Raw genomic sequence first — 27,884 nt, forward strand, 5'->3', positions numbered from 1 at the left:
TATTATGAGAAATAATTTGAAAAGCTTCTGAGCAGCATACAGGCAGCTTCCTAGAATCACTGATATGTAGGAGGGAAGACTAAGAATTCCGGTCTAGAGGATGATGAGACCACACAGGATGAAGAGAGATTTGTTATTTAAAAACGACTATGCATTTTTTTTAAAAATAACTTTTTTTCCCTGATCCTTCTTTGGCTTACAGGTCCGTTTTCTTCTGTGAATATCGGGCTTGAGTTCAAAGTGTGATGCTGTGGCTTTGGATAAACTGCTTTTCTGCAGACCTCCGAGGAGAGGGCCAGAGGCTGCAGCAGGAGCCGCACTGCGGACAGTCAGGAGAAGGGGAGCGAGCCCACAGAGGCAGAGGCTCCTCCCTGCCATCAGGCCCTCACTGCGTTCAGGAAAAGCCACGCTGTGGTGTGGAAGGGAATGCCGGAGAGTGTGAAGCCACACTCTGCATGTACAGGGGGCCTGGTCAGCGCCCAGCAGGCTGGCAGCACAGGACCCCAGCGTCCAGAGGCTCCTAGGGGTCCTGGATGCCTAACACCGGCTTCCGCTCCTCCTTGCATCTCCCATTCCTCAAGCGCTTCCAGGTGGGTGAACACCTCCCTTGAAGTACTTCATTTCCAGGGGGAAATGTGGCCATCTGGTTTCAGCAGAGTCATTCTCCTTCATAAGCTGGTTCAGTGTATATTGAGCTCTGTCCTCCAGCAAAAGACTTTTATCAGCTTTCTAATGTGTTCCTAAAAGTGGGGAGAGAGGGGGCAGGTAGGAGCTTGAGAGAAAGAGAGTCTTCTATCCAAAAGGCCAAAACATTATGCTCTTATTCTACCCAAGAATTCCATTTTTTCCCTTTTACGAAACCTCAAAATTTCATCTTGCAGTTCTCTACTTTTTATTTATCCGGTGCACTATTCAGCGTTAGCGCTAAACTAACAGTACATGGAGAAATGGAAGCCGAGAGGGGGGCCTGGATTGCTCCACAGGCATGGGTCCCTGAGGAGGCGTGTCACTGGAAAGATGGACCTGTTTAGGACGGTGACAGATCTCACCCCACCCACACCCTGCCCCAGTGTCTTATATTCTAGGATCAATCCAGCTCTATTCAGGGCTTATTATTTTGTGAGCGTTGCAGTGTATTTTGAAAACTCCTACTCTTGTTAGATTCATCCGTAAATCTAAAATCCATCCTCTGATGAACAATGTAACAGCACAGCGGTACAAGAATAAATCAGACAGTCAACTTCTTCCACCATGTAATCTGTTTTTATTCGCCATTTGTTATAAAAACGGAATCTTTATTTTACACAAATGCAGATTTACATGGTAAACCTGAGGGCCCAAAACATTCAACTCACAAAAAAGATCTTCTACTTTCTAATAATTCATTACCAGAAGCAAAACCCGAGCACGTATATGTTTCACAAAATATGTGACAAAGAGAAAATAACAAACATTAGCTTTTGCCGTGAAGCTAACCAGGGCAAACGTCTCTACTCGAGATTGGCCCATTATTTCACTCAGAGTGAAGCATTTTGAGAGCCTTAAAAATATTTTAAACATAAATATTTAAGTTTATACACAACATACATATGCACAAATGTATCCATTCTAATTCTATGCCCCATTGTATTTTTTTTAAATTGCACCATCTCTGTTAGAGATAATATATAACATGCAGGAGGCATTCATAATTGTTTTTCTCAGCAGTGGGGTATGATGCAAGTCAAATGCAAAACTTAAATATGAATGAAGTTCAACTGGAAGCCATCTCAACTCAGTACGTTAGCTCATATATTCTGCATTAATTCTTTAGTGTTGATGAAATTGTTCATATAAAAAAAAAGTTGAAGACAACGTAGTCCATTACCAAAGGTACTGAGCAGATAGTTCCCAAAGGATGTAGACGAGATGAATCCGGAACAGGAAGAAGCCAATTAAATGGGACCGCAGGTTTCTACTGCTTTCACATTCGACTGAACGTAAGAAACAATTATATCTAGGGCATTTTCCAACAGTCATTAGTGTATATCATTTCATGTATATAATGTCTTCATAATTCAAATGAGGATACAGAATAGCTCCTCCCCCTCCCATTGGCCTTCCTCTTGTTTCCAGAAAGAAAGAAACACAGATTTTGATGCAATGTACAGTTCCAGGAAACCAAGTGGACTTACGTTTACATTCTCATGCTTTGGGTACGGAGGAGAGGTCATTGATTGGATCAGCTCTAAACACTGCAGGGACAGGTAACGTGGGGCTTCTCAATTAGGCATTGTTATAGGGTCTGGTTCCCCCCCAGATACATACCTACTCAAGAATGACCACACGTCCTCTAGCACAAATATATTCTGTTATATACAAGTGCTGACCAAATGTGAGTGAGTGACCAAAGGGGAGTGAGTGGAGAAGGAAAGCAGTTAGGACGATGCAAAGAGAACATGTAAAGGTGGAAGGAGCGTTTTATTGGAAACACAAGGAAATAAAGCTATAAATCCACAGGAAAACTGATTATTTTAATGGTTTCTGAACCCACTGTTCTGCAGTATTTTAATTAAACATACAAAATTTCCATCATGAAACACAGGAAGAACAGAGACAAATATCGTCACTCTCAAACAATAAACTTCCTCAGGTAACTCACTGCAGCTTACCACAGCCCGGTGCTAACTGGACCACACAAACTGGAGCTATGCCACTGTGCTGAGAGCCTACGGATCTCTACTTACCCTGTTTAACACAAACACTTGTTAAGGGACAGTGAAATACGGTGACACCCAGGGAGAAAAATGAAGGCTGAGGATGAAGAATGAAAACACAGTATCTATACACACATGTATCCGAATGTAGGTTAGGGAAGGAACTGTATACCTTAGCATGAGTGCTCAAAACTGCCTACCGTGTGTGTGTGTCTCTGTGTGCACAAGCTTAGCTGTGTGTGTCTGTGTGTGTCTGCAAATCAAAGGAACCTATGCCATTATTAGGATAAGCCTTGGACTTTGTTCTGAGTAACATCCACATTGATTTCCTGGAAAATGTGCTGTGCATTTTTGAAGTCAAATGCCAACTAAAGTCTCATAATGGAGCAAACTGTATTTTCCTCACTAAAAATCCCCTGAAATGAACTTGAACACTTGCAAAATGAAGATCTGCTCCAACAAGGCAGTAAAGGTGACATCAAACACCACATCCTCATATGTCACACGGTGGCCTCACAGTTCATTGCATCAGTGCTGGGTTCTTTCCAAAGCTGCCTCAACACTGGTGTGTAAGATTAAACAGCAATCTGAAAACTATGGCATCAAACACCAAAGTCTGTGCCAATAACAATACCCCAGCATTTGGAAAGCAGCTTACAATTCTCATGATTGACCCTGGTAGTAATGTGCTTCCAGAAACTGAGAAGAGTGATGAGGAAGATTTAGTCAATGACTTTTGCAGGAGAAGTATAGTTTATGAGAATGATAGCCAATCTGACATTTGTTTGGAAAACTCTTCTTTATGGAGGGGGATGGGATTTTTCAGACACCATGGCTAATTATACGGCCAAAAACAGTTAGATACCTCTCCATGTATCATATATGCAGCCCAAACTCAAAATAAATCCTATCCAACTTTGGAATCCGTACATGTGACCATTTTAGTGTGAAACATTGAAATGGCCATTAACTTACATTTAAAAAAATGAAAATAACAAAAACCCAAGATATAGTCAGAATCTGTTTTTGAAAGTCGTAGATGAAAGTTTTGTCAGTTATGCCTGGGTCCCTGAGAACTTGAGTGTTCTGACTAAAGGCAAGTTTTGGTAGGAATTAACATTTTTACACTGTTCTGTCTCATTCAGAATAAAAATAATCTTTTAGGCAGCTTTTGGTGTTAACAGTTTTATGTAATATTATTCAAATTACATTTGATGCAAACAATTCCTTTTTCTGAGCTGCAGTTCAGGGGTGTGTGGCAGGTGAGGGGGCTACACATTTTGCTATAATTTCAAGACTCATTTTCATCTTCCTGGAACAGGCAAGGCAGGACACAACATACCACACATCACAGTTCCATGTTTATAGTGCTCTTTATCCATAGTGTTTTCCAGTTTTGTCTGGGCTCAGTTAATAGGTTACTTCATCGTCAACTTCCCAAATAAGACAGGCATCATCATGCCTAGACCCGCTGGAGCAAAACACAGTAAAAAATGTACATTTCCCAAAAATGAGTCCCTTGGTTTTACTCATTTTACAATATGCATGATGATAAAAGGCTAAACACAGAGCTCTTTATAGAAAAGAGCAAAATGTATTCCAGGAAAATTGGACAAAGGCATGAGATGAATTTCAGTTAAATGGATCTACTTCTTTGTGAGCTTTGAGAATTCTTCTTAAATACTGAATAGAGGCCAAGTGTTTTACATTATAATCATATCTCGAGATCATGCAGCTGGAGAAGAAAAGTATTCTGCGTCAAGTCTTAATTTCTCCAAGTGTTTTGAAGTCAGTTTTAAGGATTCAAATCTGTACCTCTCCCCTCCATCACAGTTTTTGAAGTAAGTAAGAATTGTGCCCGTACCATAGCACACCAACCAGGGAAGAGAGAGGTAGATGATGTGGCCATCCTCTTACAAGGAAACCCCCCAAATATTTTAGGGCACAAAACACAAGGCTTTTGTTATCCAAAAGTAATGAGTTGCAGAGGACAAAACCATTCTGGAGCAGAATGCACACAACAGGAGACTCGTGAGTAGCCCAAGCCAAGCATGTTAATAGTAAATTCTTAACGAAATGTGTGTGTTCTCTGTACCTTACGAAAATTATTCTCACAGATTTTGAATCCAAGATTATGCAACAGAAAATATTTATATGCTTTACATTTAATATAAAAAATTATTAGCAAATAAAAAAGGCTTTGATGATACACAAGAGGACCTTTTAGAGAATACACAAATTTTCTGGAGGCCCTGAGGATGACACGCACTAAGCACCCTGTCCTTTTCTTTGGAAGGGCCAAAGGCAAGCACTTTCTCAGGGTTCATCATGTTTTTCTTTAGGGTTCACTGTTGTTAAGAGAAAACAAGATGAAGACTCAAGCAAGCTGGGACAGGAAGTAAAAGTCAAGCCAAGATGGAATTCTGCCAAGCGCACCGTACACTCTGCCTAAAAATATTGAAGAATAAATCAAAGACTGTGTTGAGTATACGTCAAAGACATTTATATTGATGAATTTATGGTCCAGGTGATAAATACCAAAACAGGAAGTCAGTTAAAACAAGTGTGCAAACAAGTAAGTTATGGGGACTGGGGAAGGGAGATGAAAGAGTATCTAAGCTTCAAATTAAAAACTTCAAGGTAGAGATTCAATAATTTCATGTCCCCCATGCCACATTCCACGTGTACGTCTCACATCTTACTAAGTTAAAAGTCAATTATTCACAAAACTTTTAGTTCAGTGTTAACGCTTTTTACCTGTTTCATATAGGGCTAGACACTGAATTGCTTTAAAGACATTTGGTTATAGTTAGTGATAATTATTACCCATTTTTCATCTTTATAACTTAGGAAATTTTAGCTCTGTTTGAAAGCCCTGGGGCAAACATTTAAAAATCATTTCCCCTTTCGGTCAACATTTATCTAAGCATGTCTGCAAGCGTTCTGTTACAGGGAGAGGAAGAGTGTTGAGCAAATTCTCCTCGACAATCAGACAGCTCCGTTTTAGGGACTGGCACCCTTCTAGTTCAGGAGGGAGTGTTTCCAGGTAATTACCAATGAGCTCCAGATGAGTAAGGTTCGACAGCTCGCCCACGTGAGGGGACAAACTCATCAGGCTATTTTTCCCCAAAAGTAAACACTGCAGCTTTTTGCACTGAAACAGCCCATCTGGTAGCATCTCAATCTGGAAAGGGAAAAAAAGAAGCCAATAAAACTGGTTTTCCATGGCTTATGATAATACATTTACTTATTTATACCCCTACATTTTCCCAAAAACACTTCCAGACATTTACAGGAATACACAGAACAATCATGATACATTCGAAGTAGATAAAAGAACATCCTGACATGAAGTCAGCACTGAGACCACCATGAACTTCCAAACCCTTGGTGCACATATGGGTGGGCAAAAGATTTGATTCTAACAAGCGGTCTCAAATAAAACCCAATTAGTCACGTACTCACTGTCCCTAAGGAAAATAAAGCAACAACATTTCAGGAAAATCATAATTATTCTTGAGGCTGAGTTACTGTGTAATGTAATGAGCAACATCCTCAAAAACATCACAAATACAGACACAAGGCTATTTCTCAGGGTTTTAGACTATAGACTGAAAACTTTATTCTGTTAAAAGAAAAACGTCAACAGAAGGAAGAGACAAGATATGATCATGTATCATTTCATGCACATTTCCTTCCCCTCTCTACACACACTCCTGAATATTTACCCTTCTTCCTGCCCTCTGGCAGTTTCAATTAAATCATGCAACACATAGAAATAATTTAAAATATGGTAAACAGCCTGAAATTAGGTCAACTCCTGCAGCAGCTCAAAGGAGCTGCTCTCCCTTCTGGTGGATAGGTTGCATGTGAATTTCTAAGGGAGCCCCGGTGTGTACATGAAAGATACTGGTATCGGAAAGGACACCCAGAGAAGAGCTGAGAGCAAACATTCTCAACTGTTGGCTGGCCACCGAGAGCGAGTCTGCAGCTGGCAGCGCGGGACAGCACACACCCCAACCTACAACACTCCACGTATTTATGTACCTGTGGATGGGGCATCTTTGCAACTGTGAAATAATGCAGGCTCCTTGGTTCAGGAAGTGGCTTGGTTAGACACAGGGATGAAACGGGCACTCGGGAGCTCAGCCTGTTCCTGTGATGGGCTAACCTAGCCCCCCTGAGCCAGCCTTCTGCTGGAATCTCCAGGGCCATCCAGAACTATCTTCTCAAAAGGATGAAGACTCGCTACACAAACTAAAAAATGGTCAAACTGCATTCCAAACTGTTCATAATATTGGAAATTCCCCTCTCTTCCATTACCCACACAGACACTCAGTACTGGATATTCTAGAAAATAAATCGAATGATCACCATTGCTAAGAATGGCATTTAATATAACTCATCATTGTACGTCAGAATACGAGGTACAGGCAAAGGAAGATATCTGCCCTTCTGTTTCATTCCCTTCTCAAGAATGTGGATGCAAACCCTCATACATGTAGATTTAAATATAGAGATGTAGCAGAGAGATAAGTGACAGGGGAAATGTGGCCAGTTTTTAAAGCAACCTCTCGTGGTCAAATGCCTGCAGCTCAGCAGGAGGGTCAGTGATGGACAAGTGGAGGAAACAATCCATCCTCTGCAATGTGCTCAGAGTTGAGAGTGTCCATTGGTGTCTAAACAACGACTTAGACAAATCAGCTGAAGAGAGGGTAGGCTTGGCTCATGTGTAGTCAGTAAATGCATGCAGAGATCTTTCTCCTTTTGTGCCAGGCTCCCAGTTAGGCGTTGGGGATAAAGTGCTGAGAAGACAGATGGGTCTTTAAGGACCTTGGTCTAATGCAGGATTTCTCCACTTTGGCACTGTTGACAATTTGAGTGGGATAATTCCTTTAGTGGGTATGCCTTGTGTATTATACACTGTGTAACAGCATCCCTGGCCTCTGCTTACTAGATGCCAGGGCTATGCCCCTCCTCGGCCATGATAATCAAAAATGTCTCCAGACAAATGTCTCTTGTGGGGCAAAAGTGCCCCCATTTGAGAAGCACTCAACTACTGGGTAGGAAATACTAGACAATTTCGTGAATAAGTAGACTGTAGTGCGTGCTGGGAAGGAGGGCCCTGCTCAGGGCTGCATCAGGGACTCCTGCATCCTCCTTCTTCAGTCAGCCTCCAGACCCCCGAAAGTACCTTGCTTTGTTGGATTCCTTCCCACTGGGTAAATACCTTGAAACTGTTGCCATCACTCTCCTGCCTGGCTATCAGCACTACCATGTTCTCACCAGTCTTCTTTCAAATCTCTGAATTTGTGGGGCACTTGGGTGGCTCAGTTGGTTAAGCATCAGACCCATGATAGTGGCTCAGGTCATGATCTTGTCAGCATGATCTCACAGTTGTGAGATCAAGCCTTGTGTCGGGCTCTGTGCTGAGCATGGAGCCTGCTTGGGATTCGCTCTCTGTCCCTCCTCCGCTCACCCTCTCTCTCTCAAAGAAATAAATATTGTCATTTTAGTGACTTCTCAGCCCTCTATGATATAAGGGGGGTTTCACAATGTGATGGGAGTGAGCCACCAGGCGGGGCCCTCACCAGAGGCCCCTCAGCTGTGCTGCTGTCATGGAAGTGAGTCAGGAGCTGTGGTGAGCGGTGCTGTTCCTAAGCGCCAGTGTCCACCACAGGGACTTCCTCTCACAGTCAGCGCCCAGCTGAGCCACAAGACCCTCAGTCACCTACCTGACTTCAATGATGTTAAAGGGGGCTGGGGAGCTATGTTAGAGACTCAAGACTTTCCTTCAATTCAGCAATTTTATCCTGAAAAATCTACTTACACCTTTAAAAAGTTTGCCCTGAAACTTACAAAAACATCAAAAACATTTTTTCTGGGCCAATTCATTTTATAAAAAATTTTCAATCACCTTAATTTATACTGAATTCATGTAATATGCCCTTTCTCAGACAATATAACAAGTCAAAAAGGAAAAAAAATCACCCTAATGGACTACTGATTTCTTTTAAAAAATCAAAAGGGATATTTGCAAGGTATCAGGGAGATGATAAATTTCATAAACAGAATGTTTTTATAGAATTAACTATTATACATATAATAAGCTATAAAATTAACTGAAAAAAAGAGAGAAATGAATGGCTACATCCTAGAATGCTCCAGAAACAAAGTATCTTCAACAAAATGTAGTAGAGCCCCCAGAATATCCAAGGAAGGACAGCCCTCTTCTTGCATCTATTGTGGACATGGGCAATTAGTACTTCCCTGTTTTAGAGTTGAGACCTTATTTCAGAATTCGGCTCAATGTCAGATTTCCTTTTTTTTCCCCCTGGCCATTGACACATCATCTCAGAACATGCTAACCAAATCCATAAAATCTAATCCTCTCAGTTAACAAAAATGAAATATTTCCATTTCTAAGGAGTGATGTTAAAAACAAGCACTACCACATAAATGATCTTCTGAGGGAATTTCTACTGCCAGCCAGAAGTCTTTAAATTAATAAAAGAAATGCATTAAATGCACAAATGTAGAAGTTGGAAGACTTAGGTGTAACTGGAGTGGTTTTCCAGATTTGAGCAAAACTACGAAGTCCTCCTTTTCTGTGCCTCTCCATCACATTCAATACTATCGTAAAGCAATCCCAGTAGGCAGTGGGTTAGAGAGAGACACTGCCTCCTTTTCGCCCACTTCCGGCGCCCGCACAGCACTGCTTCCTGCCTAACAGCATTTGGCTGGATGTGTCTGTGATGCGGTAGAGAGGGCGCCGGAGCGGAGTCCCAACACCTGGGTTCCACGCCAGGTCCATCACTAGGAAGCTTCAAGACTTGAGGCAAATCACTCTGAGCATCAGGTTCAGTTTCAGTAAAATGAGGGTGATAACTAGAGCAGAGGTTGGAGAAGTTACTCTCTACATGAGCAGGATAGTAAATATTTCAAGCTTTGTGGGTTAAAAGGCAAAACTGAAAATTGGTAGATACTTGTACAATGAGAAAGAAAAATTTTCATATATTTTTCAATGATGAAATTCAAAATATAATAACAATGGAGTATAATATTTTTGTAGGATAGGCCCTTAAATGAGAAAAATGGAATTTATTCATGGACACTGAGATTTGAATTTCATGTAATTTTCATGTGAAACAAAATATTATTTAAATAAAATTCCCCCAACCATTGAAAACTTTTAAAAATGAATTCTTAGCTCAGGGCTATATAAAAATTTAAAAAGTAGCATTCCTGGGTGTCACAGTTGGTTAAGCATCTGACTCTTTTTTTTGTGTGTGTGTTTATTTATTTTTGAAGGAGAGACAGAATGTGAATGGAGGAGGAGCAGAGAGGAAGGGAGACACAGAGTCCAAAACGGGCTCCAGGCTCTAAGCTGACAGCACAGAGCCCAATCCTGGGCTCAGACCCACAAACCCTGAGATCAGGACCTGAGCCAAAATCAGACACTTAACTGACTGAGCCACTCAGAAACCCTTTGACTCCTGATCTCGGCTCAGGTCATAATCTCACACTTCATGATTTTGAGCTTTGTGTCAGGCTCTGTGCTGATAGTGTGGAGCCTGCTCAGGATTCTGTCTCTCCTTCTCTCTGCCCTTCCCCTGCTTGTGCTTTCTTTTTCTCCCTCAAAATAAATAAATAAACTAAAAAAAAATTAAAAAGCATTCTTAGCTCAAGCTGTGGGTGGGTTTTGGTCCCAGGCTGCAATTTGCCGACTCGATGGCCCATGGTGTTCGTCTAAGATATAAATCTTCATTTGTGTTCAATTTCTATTCCTACTTCTAAATCATAACTGATTAAGCCTTTTCATGAGATTTTATTTCTTGATTATACTCTCCCAACCCTTCTAAATGCTTCAATTAGAGTCTCCTCTGAAGGAACCAGTTTAAATCTGACCCAGCTACTGTCCAATGAACTCAAACTTGAACTTGACTGGCAGACTGAAAGGCATTCTCCATTCTGACTCACCTTCTAAATGCTCTCATCTCTTATTACATTTAGGCATGCCTGTTGCAATCCTCTGCAAATGACTTCTGTTCTTTTACATTTTCCCAATCCCCCATGTTCTCAGGAACACTCCTCTTAAGAGTTACTATAAAAAAGAACACCTTGGGGTGTCTGGCTGACTCAGTAGAGCATGCACTCTTGATCTCGGAGTTGAAGTTTGAGCCCTACACTGGGTATAGAGATTACTTAAAAATAAAATCTTGGGCTGTCTGGGTGGCTCAGATGGTTAAGCATCTGACTCCTGATTTCGGCTCAGGTCATGATCTCATGGTTCATAGTTCAAGCCCCACGTTAGGCTATACCCTGGCAGGGTGGGCTACTTCAGATTCTCTCCCTCCCTCTCTTTCTCTGTCTCTCCCCTGCTTGTGCTCCCTTCTGTCTCTCAAAATAAATAAATAAAATGTTTTAGAAAAGAACGTCTTGCTCAAATATGTTTGGTGAATGTTGCATATCATATGTCCCTCTTAGAGAAGCACAATGCATATTCAAATACTAAAGGCTCTGAGAAATTCTGCACCAAAAAAATATGACAAAAAGAAATAGTGTTCTGTGTGGTAACACTGATTACTATCTTGTGGAAGAAACTCTGGAGTGCTCTCCCTGGGAAAGTCTGTCATTTGGGGGATGGCTAGTATATTCAATGTCTGGAGAATTCCCTACCTTATCTTTGGGAAGCAGAGTCTGCTTCCCACTGGGAGGACTAACAACACCAGATTCTAGTTTTACCAGCTCCCTTACAGTTTGAGGGTGGGATGGGCATTCATAAGCTCTGCCAATCAAGTGCACAGACTTGGACTTTATGTTGGGGCTACTGTCACAAAGCAGCAGAAACCATGAAGAACCTCTTTTGTGGGAGGGCAAGGGCTCCATTAGTAGCAACATCTAATTTTCAGGGGGCAGCACTGTGCTCAGTGCTGGTATGGTCAGCAGCAGAATATCCTCACCATTTTACTTTTGTGCTATAATTCTGGTCTTTTGGCTATCTGACTAAATCTATGATTGACTGTTTTCCAAGCTCAATTCTGCAGCCTTTTCAGTGACAATATGACATTTTCAATAAATGTCTTGTCTACTTAACCACAGAGAGTATTTGTTGCTTCTATCCATGAACCTGGTATACTGACCAACTTTTTAAAAGAATATTTTAAAACCTCTTCCTTCAAGAATCTTCACCAACTTCTATTCTGAATGGACAGATCAACTCACATTTCTGAAAATATGCATACCTAAAAATTTATGCATCTAATTTGATGTTTCACCTTCTAATTTTAATAAATATTTTGGTCTACCCCATAGAATCTTAAGAATTTCAAAGTTAGAAGGAAACTTGAAACCAAAGCATGAATCCCTGATTCCCTTTAAGAATATTCCTACCATGTAGTTGACAACTCATATCTGGACAGTTTTATTAATAAGAAAATCAGGGTGCCTGGGCTGCTCAGTTGGTTAAGCATCTGACTCTTGGTTTCAGGTCAGGTCATGACCTCATAGTTCATTAGATTGAGCCCCGTATTGGGCTCTGCACTGACAGTACAGAGCCTGCTTAGGATTCCCTCTCTCTCTCTTTTTCTCTCTGTCTCTCTCTCTCTCAAAATAAATAAACTTAAAGAAAAGAAAAATCATTTCCCCCTTTTCAAAGGTTCACTTTTTGGACAACTTTTTGGGAAATATGAGAAATCTTCCCCCGCTTGTCCTTGCTCAAACACTCATGGTTATTTACAAGAAGAGTTCTTTTCTATTTAAGTGTTCCAAATATTTTAAAGACCAATATCATGGGCTATTATTTTCCCTTCCCTCCCCAATACTTCCCATTATTAGGCTGTTCCATCAGAGAACTTTTCATCTCTCTGGCTGCTGTCTTCTGAGTGAGTTCCACTTTCTCCATAGCCTGATTAGATAAATCTTTTCACAGTTCTGAGGAGAGTGTTCCTCACCCATTCAAAGGTGTCATTGTTGTGACTCTGGGATGCTTAGCAACTGCTGGTTATTAGGCTTCTTAAAAAAATTTTTTTAATGTTTATATTTGAGAGAGAGAGCGAGAGAGAGGGAGGGAGGGAGGGAAGGAGGAAAGGAGAGTCAGAGAGAGAGGGAGACAGAAACTTAAGCAGGCTCCAGGCTCTGAGTTCTCAGCACAGAGCCTGACATGGAGTTTGAACTCATGGACTGCAAAACCATAACCTGAGCTAAAGTTGGATGCTTAACCCAGGTGCCCCTCCTTATCAAATTTCTGAGACAACTCAGCCTGAGATATCATTCTACTTTGGTCATAAACTGCCTTCACCATAGAACTTCACATGTGCGCCAAGTATCCTCCCTTACTCAAGATAAAATGTGTCTAATACTCACACCTAGTTTCTCTTTCATACAGTCAACAAGTCAATAAACTTGGTGTCAAAAGTACCAATGGTCTTAAGGTTTTACTACATAAAACTAGGAAAAAACACCAACCTGCTTATACATTTAAGTAATTCATGACTAGCTGACAATTTAATCAGCCTCAACTTTCAAAAATTCATGTGGTGATATAACCATACAACAACTTAGTGGAGCCAATGCCTTTTAAAATAATTATTTATACCTTTTAATTATTGATTTAACAACAGAAAAGTATAACCAAAATATTAATATTAATGTACATAATTAACACTAATGATAAATCTCTAGAGCTGCAGTTTTCAAAGTATGGTCACCACACCAGCAGCATCAGCTTCATCTGGGGTTTTGTAGAACTACAAACTCTCGGATCTCACATCAGACCTGCTGAATCAGAAACTCTGGGAGGGGTTTTAACAAGCTCTTCAGTAATTCTGATGAACATTGCTAATCTAGATCAACCCTAAAGGAGTTTTATAGCCTCCTAATCCTTTAAGGATTTCTCAGGAGTCCCTGGAGTGGCTCAGTTGATAGAGTGTCTGACTCTTGGTTTCGGCTCTGGTCATGATCTCGCGGTTTGTGAGTTCAAGCCAGCTTGGAATCCTCTCTTTCTCCCTCTCTCTCTGTCTCTCCCCTTCTAATCTCTCTCTCAAAATAAATAAACTTTTTAAAAAAAGACACTAATAAAAAAAGACCTGAAGATTTCTCATTTATCTTAGAATGAGCTCTAGCCTTTTACATATATCAGCAAGTTTTAAAGTTCTAAAAATCGGCATGAGTTTTGCTCTCATTCCTCAACTTTCTGGTGTTTTTCCAACCATCCACGGTTTTTGAAAATAATGTCTGGTGATTAATATGTTTATTAGCCAAGACCATGCTCATAGCTATATTTAGCATGAAATATGAATTACAAAAAGTCTAAGGGATGGTACATTTTTTGGGTGGGTCAGAAGAAAATGGTTTCCATTTTCTATGACTGGAAGACCACTTTCATCTTTTGGCAGACCCGATTTCTGAAAGATTTTTTTTTCTTCTTTGCATGTGGGCATTACCATCACTCTCTTGCCCTTCTGGCTAGCATGATTTTTTTTTTCTTTTTCCTCCTCCTGCACATTTTAACCTAGGAAACTAGTCATTTATTTTGTTTTTTCTTGTTTCAGTGAAGTCGAATTTTCCTTAACTTGGCTTTACTGTTGCAAATTATGGTTCATTTTTAAAGTATGGACGCTGGAAAAAGCTTCCGAGAAGCCCTAGCGTTGCATTATAGAACCAGGCCTTTCATTTTGAATTGTCTTTCTAGACATGCATGTAGATTTCCAGTTTTTCTTACTGCATCACAAAAAAGATTTATGAATAATTCATGATCCCAGTATTTTTAACAAAAAGTTCTTCTCCTCTGACAGATTTGGAAAGCTAAAAACTTTCATGAAGCTTCCTAAATACTTAAGATCTTTCCAAAACGAAAAGCAAGGTCTGTTACAATTAGTTTAAAATACTTCAGCTGTGATGTTTATGTGAAAAATGGGGACAGAGAATAAAGAGAACATTCGTTGAGCATTACTATGTGCCAGGAACTGTGCCTCGTGCTTAAATAGATTATAAATATAAATATATATTTTCTTCCATAAAATCTCCATGACAACTTGTCAGATTAAAAACTCATGTTCAGTGTTTTGGTAATTTGGTCACGTATCTGATAAGCAGTAGTGAGGCCAGAGGAGGCTTAGTATGACTGTTAAGTCCATTTTCTTTACCCATATTACACACTACAACAACAGATGCTCAAAACACCAGCTAAATGAAGGCAAGAACAGATTTACTTACATTGTTGTTGGTCACGGCAAAGTACTGCAGATTACTCAGATACTGGATTTCTTCTGGAATGAAGGTCAGGTGGTTATAGCTTAGATCCAAATAATGTAGTTTGGTGCATAGGAAAAGCTGTAGGGGCAGATTCTCAATATTATTATGGTTCAAAGAGAGCTGCTCTAGATTAGATAGTGCCCCGATCTGGGCAGGAATATAAGCAATGTTATTGTGCCACAACTTTAAGCAGGAAAGGTTCTGAAGATGCTGAAAGCTAATAATCTCTTCCACAGTTTTAAGGTTATTTTCTTTTAGGTCTAACTCATGCAAATTGTTTAGGCTGAAAATGGAGTGTGGGATGCGTTCCAGGTCACAGCTGATCAGCTCCAGGCTTTTCAGATTGACCATCTTTTTCAAGTTGTTCAACACAACCAGCTTGCTTCCCTCGTTATCGAGGGATAACTTCTGCAGAGAAGGCAGGAGGTCTGTGATGACTTGAGGGATCCGGGAGAGGCTGCTCTTCAAGTAGAGGGTCCTCAGGTTTTTTAAGTCCTGAAAGCCCTCCAGTTGCATGGTACTCAACTGCTCAGGGAGAACGCAGCCCGACAGATAAAGTTCCTTGAGATTCTTCAAGTGAAATACCCAGCGTGGGATTTTCCCCATTTCAGTAAATTTCAGGCGGAGGATTTTTAAATTCTCCTCCAGAAAGCCCAGTGCTGGATGGTCTACCACCAGGGATGAATGGTACACATGAAGCTCCTTGAGGTTAATCAGCTGTGAGACTGTGGAGGGCAGCTTGACCTCCGGGATAAGCTCCAGGCTGAGCACTTCAATTTCCGTCAGCTCAAAGACGTTGTCTGGAAGACCATTTAGCATAAAAAGGTGCAGTTCTACCTTGTCCTGGGCATTTTTCACAAGCTTACTTTTCAGTTTCTCAACTGTCCATTCGTTATTGAGGTTGATCTGTTTCAGTTTGTTCTCACTGACCTCTGACAGGAATATGGAGAAGCGTTTGGAATAAAGAGGATCATACTGATCGGCCAGATGGAGGATGAAGGCGAAGTCGTTCTTGACGTCCGGAATATCGCTGTAGTTGCTTTTCTCTCGCAGCGCCTCAAAGGAGTATTGCTTCAGAGAACTCCTCAGCATCCACCATAAGCTGTAGGAGGAGGTGAGACCATAAAGTATAACCAAAATGACATAAAAAGAAGCAAGGACCTTAAATATTTCTGCCAAGGAGTAGACGCACTGGTAGCGCTTGTATCCTGTAAAAGCCTGCACATCAATGGAACAGTCGATTTCCAGAGTGATGTGGGTCAGGAAATACGGAACGTAAGTTATGATGAAGACAAACAAAATGACTTTCACTATGATCTGCTTCAGATACACTCTATAAATGATGTCCTTCTGCTCCACGTGCATGCGGAACCTTTTCACTTTTTCAAAAATGGCTTTGGCCTGTTCGCCCTCCTTCTTGTCCAGGACGCTGGAAGTTGGGCTTTCTATGCCAGCCGACTCCAAGCCAGGCTGTGGGTAGGGCAATGACTGCTTGTTGGAATCAACGTCGGCTGAACACCCTGAGGACGAGAGCAGAACCTTGGACTTGGAGAGTGTCAGGGGCCTCACTGACTGCTCGGCCACCGTTTCAGACAGGGCACGTGTGGTCCACGGGGAGTCGAAGCACTTGTGAAGGATGGCCACAAAGTGCTCGAGCCGGGAACTGGTACTCGGGTAGTGAAGCCAAAAGTTGCTGCAGGCTGCAAAGATGAGTGTGTGCAAGAGCACCAGGTACGGGAAAAACTTGGCGAACCAGTGGAGCTGTTTCTCGTAACAGACAGCGTCGATGTAGGAGTACTGCTGTCGGTGGAGGTCATTCTGGATTCTGAGGGGGAGCGGGAATTGTGTCCCAGGATCAGAGGACGTGTTTGCGCTGGCTTTCAGGAGGTCCCAAGGCACGGCACAGTGATTGTCAAATTCCACCTTACACGGAAGACAGCACAGAACCCTGCTCTGTGTAAGCTGGAGAGCTCCGGCCAGCACGGCCACCAGCAGCATGATCAGGGTAATGTAATACCAGAAGACGTCCCACCATGGTTTTAGGATGTGATAAGATGACTGGGCGTCTGCTAAACATTTCAGCTCTGTTAGCGTAATCATGACTTTCCCTTGCAGGAGTACAGAAACTGGGAGAGGAAAATAAAAGAAAAACCACTGAAGCGAGGATCCAAAATAAGCATTTCACTCTAATGCTTGTAGGTACCCAAGTAGGATTTAGCTCAGGGACAAAACCTGGGAGGAAGGGCTGATCAAAGGATATAAAAGTCTTCTGGTTTCATCTGAAACCATCCTAACTGTGTACCGTAAAGTCCTTCAGATGAGACACCGTTTGGTGATAGCCAGACTGGATCTAAAAAGGCATTTGGGGCAGACTGTGAAGCAACTATCTAGTTTCCTCCTGGATCTTGACTCCATGCCAAGCTATTAAAAACAGAAGCCATATTTCATACCTTCCCAATGGTCTGAGTAAGCTCTTTTCCACACTCTACCCCATGCCTGGAGCATCAGTTACAGCTTAAGAGTTGTGTTTCAAGCACTGTGGGGACCGTCTTTCGAGCAAGCACTGCTTTACATAATCATCCCTTAGGATTAAAGGGATCTACCAGCTCGACGTTCAACACAAACGGGAAGTTAATGCATTATCTCCTTTCTCCCCAAGCTCTTGCTTTGTAACTTAAGTTCATGTCCAAGTTAAGAGTATTTACAAGCTAATCAGGCAAGAGCAGTGGCTTAAAAAGGGATAGGGAAGAAAAACTCAGAACACGCTACTATGGGGGACTCTCACTCGTGGCTAATGTTTCGATGGCAAAGTACTAGGATAAATGATTAAGAGTATACTCTATTACTAAGTTATTTGTGCCTCAGAAAAACAAGAGGTAGACTTTCCATTTTCATATTATAAAGTATTCAGGCAGTGCTCCTTACAGAGATGATGTATGTAATGTTCAACCTAATATAAATCAATTGTTTAAAAAATTGCTAATTAGTAGAATCCAGACCACCTACAAAGTGGCACAGAGTAAGATAAATACAAGGAAACAGTTGGGTCTAATAACATATCTGGTAAGAAAAAAGAAGAAATAAATCACAGCAGCACGGTCTTTTAATGGAGAAAGAGAATGAAGCAAATCATCTCTAAGGACACTGCCAGCTCAAAGTTTATGGCTGTATTTGTCCTCTTATAGGTCCTGAGAGTTCAATTCATTTAAGACATGCAACTGAAATTGCAAAAGAATGTAAATGGAAACAGCCCCAACCATGATAAGGATATTCAGACAGTGAATGTTCATTCAACAAAGAACACCAGTCAACACGGACCAAAATAATGTACTTTAAATATTTACACTTACTGGATGAAAAAAATGAATCCAATAAGTTGACTGTGCTTCAATCAGGAGGCCGACACCTTTTGAAATTTCTTAGACACACCATCTCTGTGGTTGTCTTCATTCTATGAGAAAGCACAGGTATCTTATAATAGCTGCAGTATTTCAAGCAAAATTGGAAATACTGTCTTCAGAGGTCCCTCCATTATAAGACACGATATGGCAAATAGATTTTCATAGATCAGTTTACTTTTCACATTTTGGCAAAGGTACATATACAGGACCCCACCCATATGTGAGATCATACTTAGCTCCTGAACTCCGTTAGATTACAGAGAAGTTTCCACAGAAACTCAGATGTTAATGTATTTTAAAATGCCATATTTACAACACTTAGATGAACACTTAGCTTTTCCAAGCAGCCTACATATGTTAATTTCTCTCATTCAGTCCTCATACACAGTTGGTCTTATTTGCATTTATCAGATGGCCTGTCAAACCATGTAGTTTCTGCATCCTAATTTAAAACCACATGTCTCTCCAAATAAGACTCAGTGCTCTTCAAATTTAGCCTACTGATTTCATTAGAAATAGTCACAAGTTAATAACTTTTGAAGACACAGCTCAGAAATATGGCTGAAATTCTCTGAAGGTATGATATAAAATGTAGCTAGCCTTTATATTAGCTTTTGTTAACATTATAAGTTAATAAAAGTCACTCTTAGCATCTACTTCAAATAATCACTTGCAATAATTTAAATTACATATATATCAATCAGTTTAAAATATGAGGATATTCTAAAATATACAAAAAATTTAATTTGGTGTGAAAATTACATTTTCTTGTGCCTATGAAACCTCTGAAACGTTGCTGGGAATGTTTATATATTTACCCTGAAGATACAATCCTTTTTGGGTTTATTAAGTACTTGAAGCCCAGCTCAGAGTACTAACGCCAAATTGTATTTAAGGTATTTTTAGTAATACTCTTGTGATCTTGTCATTTTCAAAGATCAAAAAGTTGGGCATGTCTGAAATTTATTTTGGATTTACCAATCCATGTGCAAAGCCTACTTTACAACTGCTATCCGGTATCAAATTATTTTGCAGGCCAGAAAGCAGAGTTAGTTTGTACAATAATCTAGCTGTGACTAATTCATAATTCAATATGACCACTGGAGTATGAGTTTCTCATTCACAATTCATTTTAAAAAGGTTTACAACATATGTTAGACACCTGCATTTATGAGCAGCAAGCATGAGAAAGATATCTGAGGTGTGAGCATTTTATATATTCTTCCATTGCATTGGGTCTATAATGTATCCAGAAAGAATATATTACATAATTCCAGAATGCTTCTCAGCCATCCTGATACTTACTATACAATACAGTTTCCTTTAAATACTGCAACCACATTTTCTACTTTAAACACAGCATTTCTATGAAAGAGGGTCACAGACTCCAACTATAGTAATACTTTAAAATACATATGTTAAAATAATCAAGATGAGAAATTACTATAACTAATCCATTAGAGAACCACAACTAACTACAGGTTTACTATATGTAAACTAACTAAAAACTTTTTGTAAAGAACTTTTCCTCTTTGCCTTTTTAAGAACTACAGATTTTCCCTCTAATCACCTAATTCAGATTTCCAGTGAGGGGTTCCTTGTCAGTAAGAGAGCAAATAAAAATATATTTTTAAAAATCTGATATCTGTTTTTCTACTTCCAAAGCACTTTCATTTATATTAGTTTGTTTCATATAATAAAACATTATTCTTCTTCTTCACATTTTAAAATATGGAAATAAAACAGGCCCAGAGGAGTTATCCTGTCCAAAGTGACAAAACTGGCAAGAAATAGTTCCAGTTAGAACCTAGGTTCTCAGACGCAAATCTCAAGCCTTGTCCACATTGGACACAAGACCACATTGTCTTAATTATGTCATTCAGTTCTCTCAAAGCCTAAAGAAAAAGCTATATATTTATCTCTTTCCCCCAATTTCAATGGACTCTATATCCAGTCCTCCTAAAATACATATGTTGAAATCCTAACCCCCAAAGTGATAGTATTAGGAGGTGAAGACTTAGGTCATGAGGTCCCTCATGAATGTGATTAGTGACTTTACAAACCAGAGGGCTCTCTTGCCCCTTCCACCATCTGAAGACACAGCAAGAAGGTGGCACCTACAAACTAGCAACCAAGCTCTCACAGAATGTGCTAGTGCCTAGGGGCGCTTGGGTGGCTCAGTTGGGTAAATGGCCAATTTCAGCTCAGGTCATGATCTCACAGTCTGTGGGTTCGAGCCCCACATCAGGCTCTGTGCTGACAGCTCAGAGCCTGGCGCTGCTTTGGATTCTGTGGCATGGGCTCTGTCTCTCTCTCTCTCAAAAATAAGCATTAAAAAAATAAAAAATAAAATAAAAATAAAAGAATCTGCCAGTGCCTTGATCTTAAACTCTCCTGCCTCCAGGAACTGAGAAAAAAATGTGTCTGTTGTTTAGGTCTCCCAGTCTGTGCTATTAGATATAGTGTCTGGAACATCAACTTACCCCAACATTTGCATTGTAACTAGGTTCTATTTTAATATTTTGAAAAACAAAAGATGCAAATATACAGTTTCCTTCAATATCCCCTATAACATACCATGTAATCTGCTTTCTCAGCTAAACTTTTTCTACCAAACATTTAGCACTGAACTAAGACTTAATATACAAATAACATTCAGATCTAACAATGTGTGATTCCTATATATTAAATTGATGGTAACTTTCTCTAATTGAAGCGTTTAACTCGAGAGCTAGAGCATAGCTATCCTTTGTTGTTTCAAATTTAATACTGTTTGTGTGTCTAGGAAATGTTTTCCAGACCATATTTTTGCAAACAATGGGGATTCAATCTAAATCAGATCTCTATTTCTAATATACAAATGCACTAAATCAGTTCAAAGAAACAATGTTAAGAGTAAAGGATTGTGTGGTCCTAATCCTATTCCTTTAGCTTTTAAACCTCATTAAGAAATCATAAAAGCTTTTCAAAGCACATGAATTCATTTGACAATCTCGCCCCAAAGCCTCTAGGATTGAAACAAAAACACTCAAGTTAGGCGTCTTTACTTCCCACTAGTCCTTATTTTACTTTGAAAGCTTTTCCAAAATAACCAGTGAAAAAATAAACAAATGATGATCAGATGGTATTTAGAGTCATTCTATGCAGAGAACTGGACACTACTTCAAAGATCTTGGTCTCTGACCCCAGGCAGGATATAACCAAACAATTCAAGATGGGGTTTCTCTCTGCTCTCACTGCAAATTGATTTAGAAATGGCCTTATAGCCCTTCTAAATGTTTAGTACTACTTCTCATTATGTTTCTTGGGTCTAACGTATATCCAACTGAAGTTTAAATTCACCTCTTGGAGCTCTCTCTCTGGGAAATAATGCATCAGTATCCTTGATTAATTTACTCCGTTTCTTCAGACTAAATAACCCCTTGAACCGTTCTTCAGAGATCTGATGATTGTTTAGCATTTCTCAAGTACTTAAATAATCACTAGCAAGACACATCATATGCCAGTTTACACCCCTTAACAGTTGCATCACATCTTTTCGGTGGAGTAATTTTTAAATAAGAAACACCCTTCCCAAATTTAGTTGTAGTTTTGAGACTTCCTAGAAGGAATTAGGATTTACATAGTAAAGTGTGTCTGCAACATTAATGTTCATAAAAATCACTGGAGAGCATATGAGATCACAAAGTGGTAGGTTCCGTCCTCAGAGTTTCAGATTCATTCATCTGAAGTAGTCCTCAAGAATGTTTCTTTCTAACAAATTTCTAGTTAATGTTGTGCTGCTGGTAGAGTGACCATTTTTTGAGAATCTTTGACAGTGGTTTTCAGTTTGGGCTTCCCATTAGAACAATCTGGAGCACTTTAAAAAACCTCAAATCCAAGGGCACCTGGGTGGTTCTGTTGGCTGAGTATCCAACTATTGATTTCAGCTCAGGTTGTGATCCTAGGGATCGAGCCCTGTGTGGGGGTCCATGCTGAGTGTGGAGCCTGCTTGAGGTCCTCTCTGTCTCTCTCCCTCTGCCCCTCTCCCTGATTTGCATGTACTCTCTCTCTAAAACAAACAAACAAACAAACAAACAAACAAATGCCAAAACTCAAATACAAGCCCTACTCCTATAATTGGTCAAGCAATTCAACTGGTCTAGCTGAGACCAGTATTTTTTGTGTGTGTGTTCTCCAAATCTCCCCAGGAAGAGAAAGCAGTAGACCAGGGAGTCACTGAGCTATAGAGATTTGCAGGGTGGATTCGAGGAGGAATCAGAGACAACAGGACCCAGCCGAAAGGTATTTCAATCGTGTGGGCTGGAGGCAATGAGCGAAAATTTTGCAATACACTGGAAAAGAAAGCAATAAATGGACTAGTCGCTGCAAATGAAAATTCAGCATCATTTAGCAATATCAAACAGAGGTTCCATGGAGAAGCAGGAGTTAAATGGATTCACATTTTGAGTCTTTGGTATTATAGTGCCTTCCACTGTTTCTAGCATGTGGTGTACAACAAGTATTTGAACAATAAATAATTGAGCATATCAGAGGCAGACAAAAAATATATTCAGATGTTAGGCAGGCTACCTCTAAGGTAACTGGGCATTTCCTGGAAAAGGCTAGAACGCAGCCACATGCAGACAGGGGGATTTTGGCTAACTATTCTGCATATTCTCAGGCTTAACAGCTTAAAAAAACAATAGCGTTTTATTTCTCATGATTCTGTGGGTGGTTCTTTCACTTCATGGTACTGGCTGGCACAAAAGAGGCTGGAAGCTCCAGAATGTCCTTGTTCATCAGGCAGGAGGCTGGAGCTGCCTGCTGGCTGGTCCTTCCTGTGAGACCTCTCAGGGCTGTTCAGGGTCCTCACACAGCATGGCGGCTGGGTTCTGAGATGGTGCATTCCAAGCATGTAGGTGAAAAATTGCAGTTCTTTTATGGCCTAGCTCTGAAGTTATAATATCACGTCCACCCCGTTCTATCAGCCAAAGGGGCAATACAGCCAGCCCAGATTCCAGGGAATGGGAAACATCACTTCTCAATGGGAGGAGCAGTGAGGGATGGGTGGCCCTGCTTAACCTACCCTGGTCTCTCTGCCCACCAACGATTTGTAGCCCTCCTACATGCAAAGCACACTCTCCCTCTTCCAAGCCCCTAAACATTTCATCCAACTATGGCATCGAGTTCAGGCTTGATGTCCAGGGTCTTGTCATCTACATTAAGTCGAGGAGGCTATGGGACAACATTCTTAAGGCCCTTAGAAGCCCTGTTATCTAGTCGGGAAGTTCCAGGAAGCACAGCCTTACATCTTTTTGAAGTCATAACATAGAGTCTTACAGCTATGGCTTTCATTTGTACCTTGAGATTAAGTTTTACTGGCAGTATTGCTCTGGATCTAATCTTTCCACCCTAGGCCATTTCTTACTTTGAGCACCTTTTTGCTGAGTAGAGAAGCAGGGAATGAGAAACAATTTTATTTGCAACACTAGAAAGTTCTGGATTGGAAACACGTCCTCTAAAGTCTACTGAAAATCTGAACAGTTTCTTCTCGAATTCATCTCTCTCTTGAAATACTTTGGTCATGAGTGGTTAAAAAAGTCATTTGACACTTCCAACATTCTGCTGGATGATCGCCTAAGATATACAAGTGCATTAGGTTCATTTTCCATCTTCCGTGTTATTGGAGAGATCAGTCTTGTCAATTTTCCTGTCAGTATGAAACAAGGCTACTGTTTTATGTTCTCTAATAGCAATCCCCTCATTGCCCTACCAGCCACCATTAATAGCTGGCTTTACTTCCCTTCCAACCTTCACTGTCACCTGGTCCCAAAGCCAATACCAGTTGTTTTGTTACAGCAGCACCTCACCTCTGGGTACAAACTTTTATTTTGGTTCTTTATTGCTATGCAAAAAAAAAAAAAAAACCCCAAACTTAGTGGCTAACACAACCATTTCTCATTTCCCATGTTTCTGTGGGATGATGAGGCAGTTCTGTTTCACATGGTGTTGACTGGAATGTTGGGACGGCTGGAAGGTCTAAGATGCCTCAGTCCCAGGACTGTCATTTGGGCTGTCTGCTGCTCTCCAGCTCAGCGTGGGCTAATGACCAGGGGCCTGGCACTCCTCCCTATGGCTGTTCAGGCTTCCCCATGGCAAGGCAACTAAGTTCTAAAGAACTCTGCATGAACACAAATAGCAGACACTCCACATTTCCTAAATTCCAGCCTTAGAAATAACTCCACACCATGTATGCCATGTTTGAGTGCTTTCAAAAGATAACAGGGCCAGCCCAGATTCTTAAAGGGTAGGTAACAGACTCCAATCGGAGTATTTAAAGATGTCTTTAATTCACCATAGGACTCAAGTATATTTTAGTAGACATGCCATAGAAATGAATTGATGAGAGAAAGAACTGAGTGAGTGAAGAATCTCTTTCCTAGAAAATAGATCACATCAGGAAGAACTCTTAGGCCAAGAAGAACAAAGGGGGAGAGGGAAGCAGGGTCAGTGAGATAAAGGAAGAGCACGGTGTTTCTGGAGCACAGAAATTCAAGGAAGAGTCTGACGTTATGGTCGATAACACAGAGAAACCAAAGGAAAAAAAGTGCTGTGTAACCAGCACTCTGCAGCTTCTTACCGACAGCTGTATGGCAATGGGTCTCTGAAACGATCATAAACAATATTCTAAATATTTGGAAAATTAATCATCTGAAGTCCCAGAGGACACTTACTGAATATGACGATTAACACCATGGTAATAACTCTAGAACTCCGTATTAAATCTGAGTTGTTCTGAACTTAAAAAACAAAACAAAATACTGCTTTATTTTTCCTTGTTTCTGACAGTTACAGAAAACACATGACTTATTTAATGTAAACGGGGACTGCCTTTTTAGGAAAAGACATCTCAATTCTTCAATGAGTTTAGTAAGCTACCAAACTCTCTAGAATACATTTAAAATGAAAGAAGTCAATAAACTATTAAAAAAATAAATAAAAATAAATAAAATGAAAGAAGTTGCAGTCACATTATAATATTAACACTAGCACATGAGATACCCGTGGCTACATAGTTCTTAGAATATGTAAACAGAAGGCAACCTCAAACTTTTCTCCATCATCTTCATTGTTTATAAGAATGTTTTCTTGACTTCCATTCCTACCACCCACATTAAACAAGCAATCAAGTGGATTTGGCTCTTGTGAATCTATCATGCTCTCTTTTCTAACGTCTGGTTGAGCAGAGATCACCATTCCAATTGCTTCTTCTAATTCTTCCATAGGTGACCTACCTGTCACAAGAGCAGAATCACATGGGCTATTTAATCCAGGAAGAAACCATGGAGATCAGAGTCCAACTCTTTACAAGTAAGAAAACTAGAGTTTAGAGGTGCTTAAGTTGCTTCTGTTGGGCATGGAGTTATGGCCAAATTTCCTAATTTCAAAAGAGCTAGGATGTTGAGAGCATTGATTCTGGCCACCTGTCCTAATTAATAATAGGCCTTCCTAATGAAATAAACAGGGTTTCATAATGTGAATTTGCCAATGTAGTTCAGAATATTTGTTTTATATATATATATATATATATATACACACACACATATATATATATTTTTTTTTAAGCTATAAATCAAAAAGATATTTTTTTTAGCTTTGGGACAAACTGGTATGCTCTAGAAATACTAAAAATATGTTTAAGTCACAGGTCTTAACCCTTTTTTATGTGCACTCAATTATGGAGGCTAGCACTATAAAAGCATACCAAGAAAATATGAGGCCTTGTTTCTGCTTTCATGGGATTGACAATCCTATTGTGGAGAGAAGACATGGATAGTTGAAAGTTAGCACCACCATGTCATGCTGTCACCAGTATCAAATGGGTGAGATGATGGCTAAACCAAAGAGTACTACACTTGACTCTATATAAATAAAATACCCAAAGAGAATGGCTGGAACATTCCAACAGCAGCATTTCTCAAAGAGAGGTCCAGATGTCAGTCTGTAGAATGCCTATTATGTGCCCAGGGAAGTTCTGAGTGGTCAGGAAACACAGATGTGCAAGATAGAAAGATCCCTGCTCTCAGAGACCTTACTGAGGAAGAAGGGAAGAGAGGTAATCAAATATACAAACATGATAAACTCAGAACTGTCATGAAGAATATAGAACTCCTTTACTTTTTAAAGTGTGTTTTAAATGTTTATTTACTTTTGAGAGAGACAGAGACAGAGGATCTGAAGTGGGCTCTGGCAGTGAACCTGAGCTCAATGCAGCGCTCAAACTCATGAACTGTGAGATCATGACCTGGGCTGAAGTTGGATGCTCAACCAACTGAGCCACCCAGGCACCTCTAGAACTCCTTTAGATTGTGCAGTCAGGGGAGGCCTCTTTAGACCTGAATGGAGCAAGCCATGCAATGATATTGGGGAAGATCAGTCCAAGGTGAAGGAGAAAGAAGCTTATGAATGGGTGCAGATCAGAAAGGAGGCCACTGGAATATTAGGAACCTGGGGAAAGCAGAAGAGTGAGAGGGCCCACAGCCAACACAGAGTTTGGATAATAAACAGCCCAGGAGTGATGGAAAAGCCACTGCAGAGCCTTAAGTAGAGAAGTAGCTGATCTCATATAAGCTTTTAAAAATTCACAGTCAACTCAGTGGATCAGCAGGACTATGTGGATATCCTGAAAAAGTCAAAGGATCTATGCCTTCATCTATAAAAAGAAGGTGTTCACAATACATTAGAGGACAGACGTACTGTCCTTACTTCTTAACCTAGATTATATATGTTCAGAGCTGGGCGACACACTTTTCAAGGTAACTGTCATATTCACAATACTAGAGAGTCATGTTACTTAGTACGGTGTACAAATTCATTGATCATTATGTCAAAGTCAAAAGTTCTGCCACAGAGCTAATTTAAGATTAATTTGCCACAATTATAAAAGATAAATGATGTTTCTAGGAAGCAACGGAGTATAGGGCTTTTTTATTTTTGACTTAATGTAATTTAGAAAAGCATGGCCATCATCTACTTATGGAAACATGGCAAATTGATTCTATCCATAAAAAACACTAACTTAAACAAAAAACAGAAAAATATAGACATGGAGTTATGGAGTCCAAGTCTGTCATAGATATAAAATTCCTCAGATCTTTAAGGTTCAAAAAAATGACAACTATCAAAAATAGACCCACATATATTTTGCAACATACAAGATGAACAAAGGACAGGAAGATGACATTGTACCAAAATATACACAGATTTAATTTTCTGTTTATTAACTGGCTTAAAAACATCAAAAGGATTTTACTCAAAATGTCTGTAGGAATAATCTCTTTTTACATACTAAGTATTCAGTATTTGCCCCAAGCTACAGTGTAAGAGTGATTGTCTTTACCATGTGCTCCCATTTCAGAATGTTCGTCTTACCCTATGAATGCTGGCCAACTGGAAACTCTGCAATTAGTTTCTACTTGAAAAATTCCTAAAGAGAAATCATAAACACATTGTTACATTTTATCATCATAGGACTGCTAGACAAGTTATC

General features: G+C 40.1%; 1 protein-coding gene across 3 annotated transcripts; it reads right to left on the reverse strand.

Annotated features, from left to right (window-relative positions):
• LRRC8B (leucine rich repeat containing 8 VRAC subunit B) lies at positions 1 to 27,884 on the reverse strand. 3 transcript variants are annotated; one of them, XM_029947077.1, is made up of 5 exons: positions 27,767 to 27,884; positions 18,302 to 18,402; positions 14,913 to 17,077; positions 5,751 to 5,880; positions 1 to 740 (listed from the first exon to the last, which is right to left on the reverse strand). In XM_029947077.1, exons 3-5 carry the CDS (start codon positions 17,049 to 17,051, stop codon positions 730 to 732), a joined length of 2,280 nt encoding a protein of 759 aa, XP_029802937.1. In that variant the 5' UTR covers positions 17,052 to 17,077; positions 18,302 to 18,402; positions 27,767 to 27,884; the 3' UTR covers positions 1 to 729. The 3 variants fall into 3 exon arrangements, with proteins under 3 accessions (XP_029802937.1, XP_029802936.1, XP_029802934.1); XM_029947076.1 differs by lacking the exon at positions 1 to 740 and adding an exon at positions 1,242 to 5,144; XM_029947074.1 differs by lacking the exon at positions 1 to 740 and having other exon boundaries at positions 1,242 to 5,880; positions 27,767 to 27,877.

Source organism: Suricata suricatta, chromosome 8 (assembly GCF_006229205.1).
Source record: "Suricata suricatta isolate VVHF042 chromosome 8, meerkat_22Aug2017_6uvM2_HiC, whole genome shotgun sequence".
Classification (NCBI taxonomy): Eukaryota; Metazoa; Chordata; class Mammalia; order Carnivora; family Herpestidae; genus Suricata; species Suricata suricatta.

What these genes read in the sequence shown, in the direction of transcription:
- LRRC8B (XM_029947074.1), bottom strand. Translation starts at nt 17,051, where the DNA reads ATGATTACGCTAACAGAGCTGAAATGTTTAGCAGACGCCCAGTCATCT. An exon ending in TTGCCGTGACCAACAACAAT is followed by an intron (nt 5,881 to 14,912) that starts GTAAGTAAATCT and finishes TTCCCTTTCCAG; the next exon opens with ATTGAGATGCTACCAGATGG.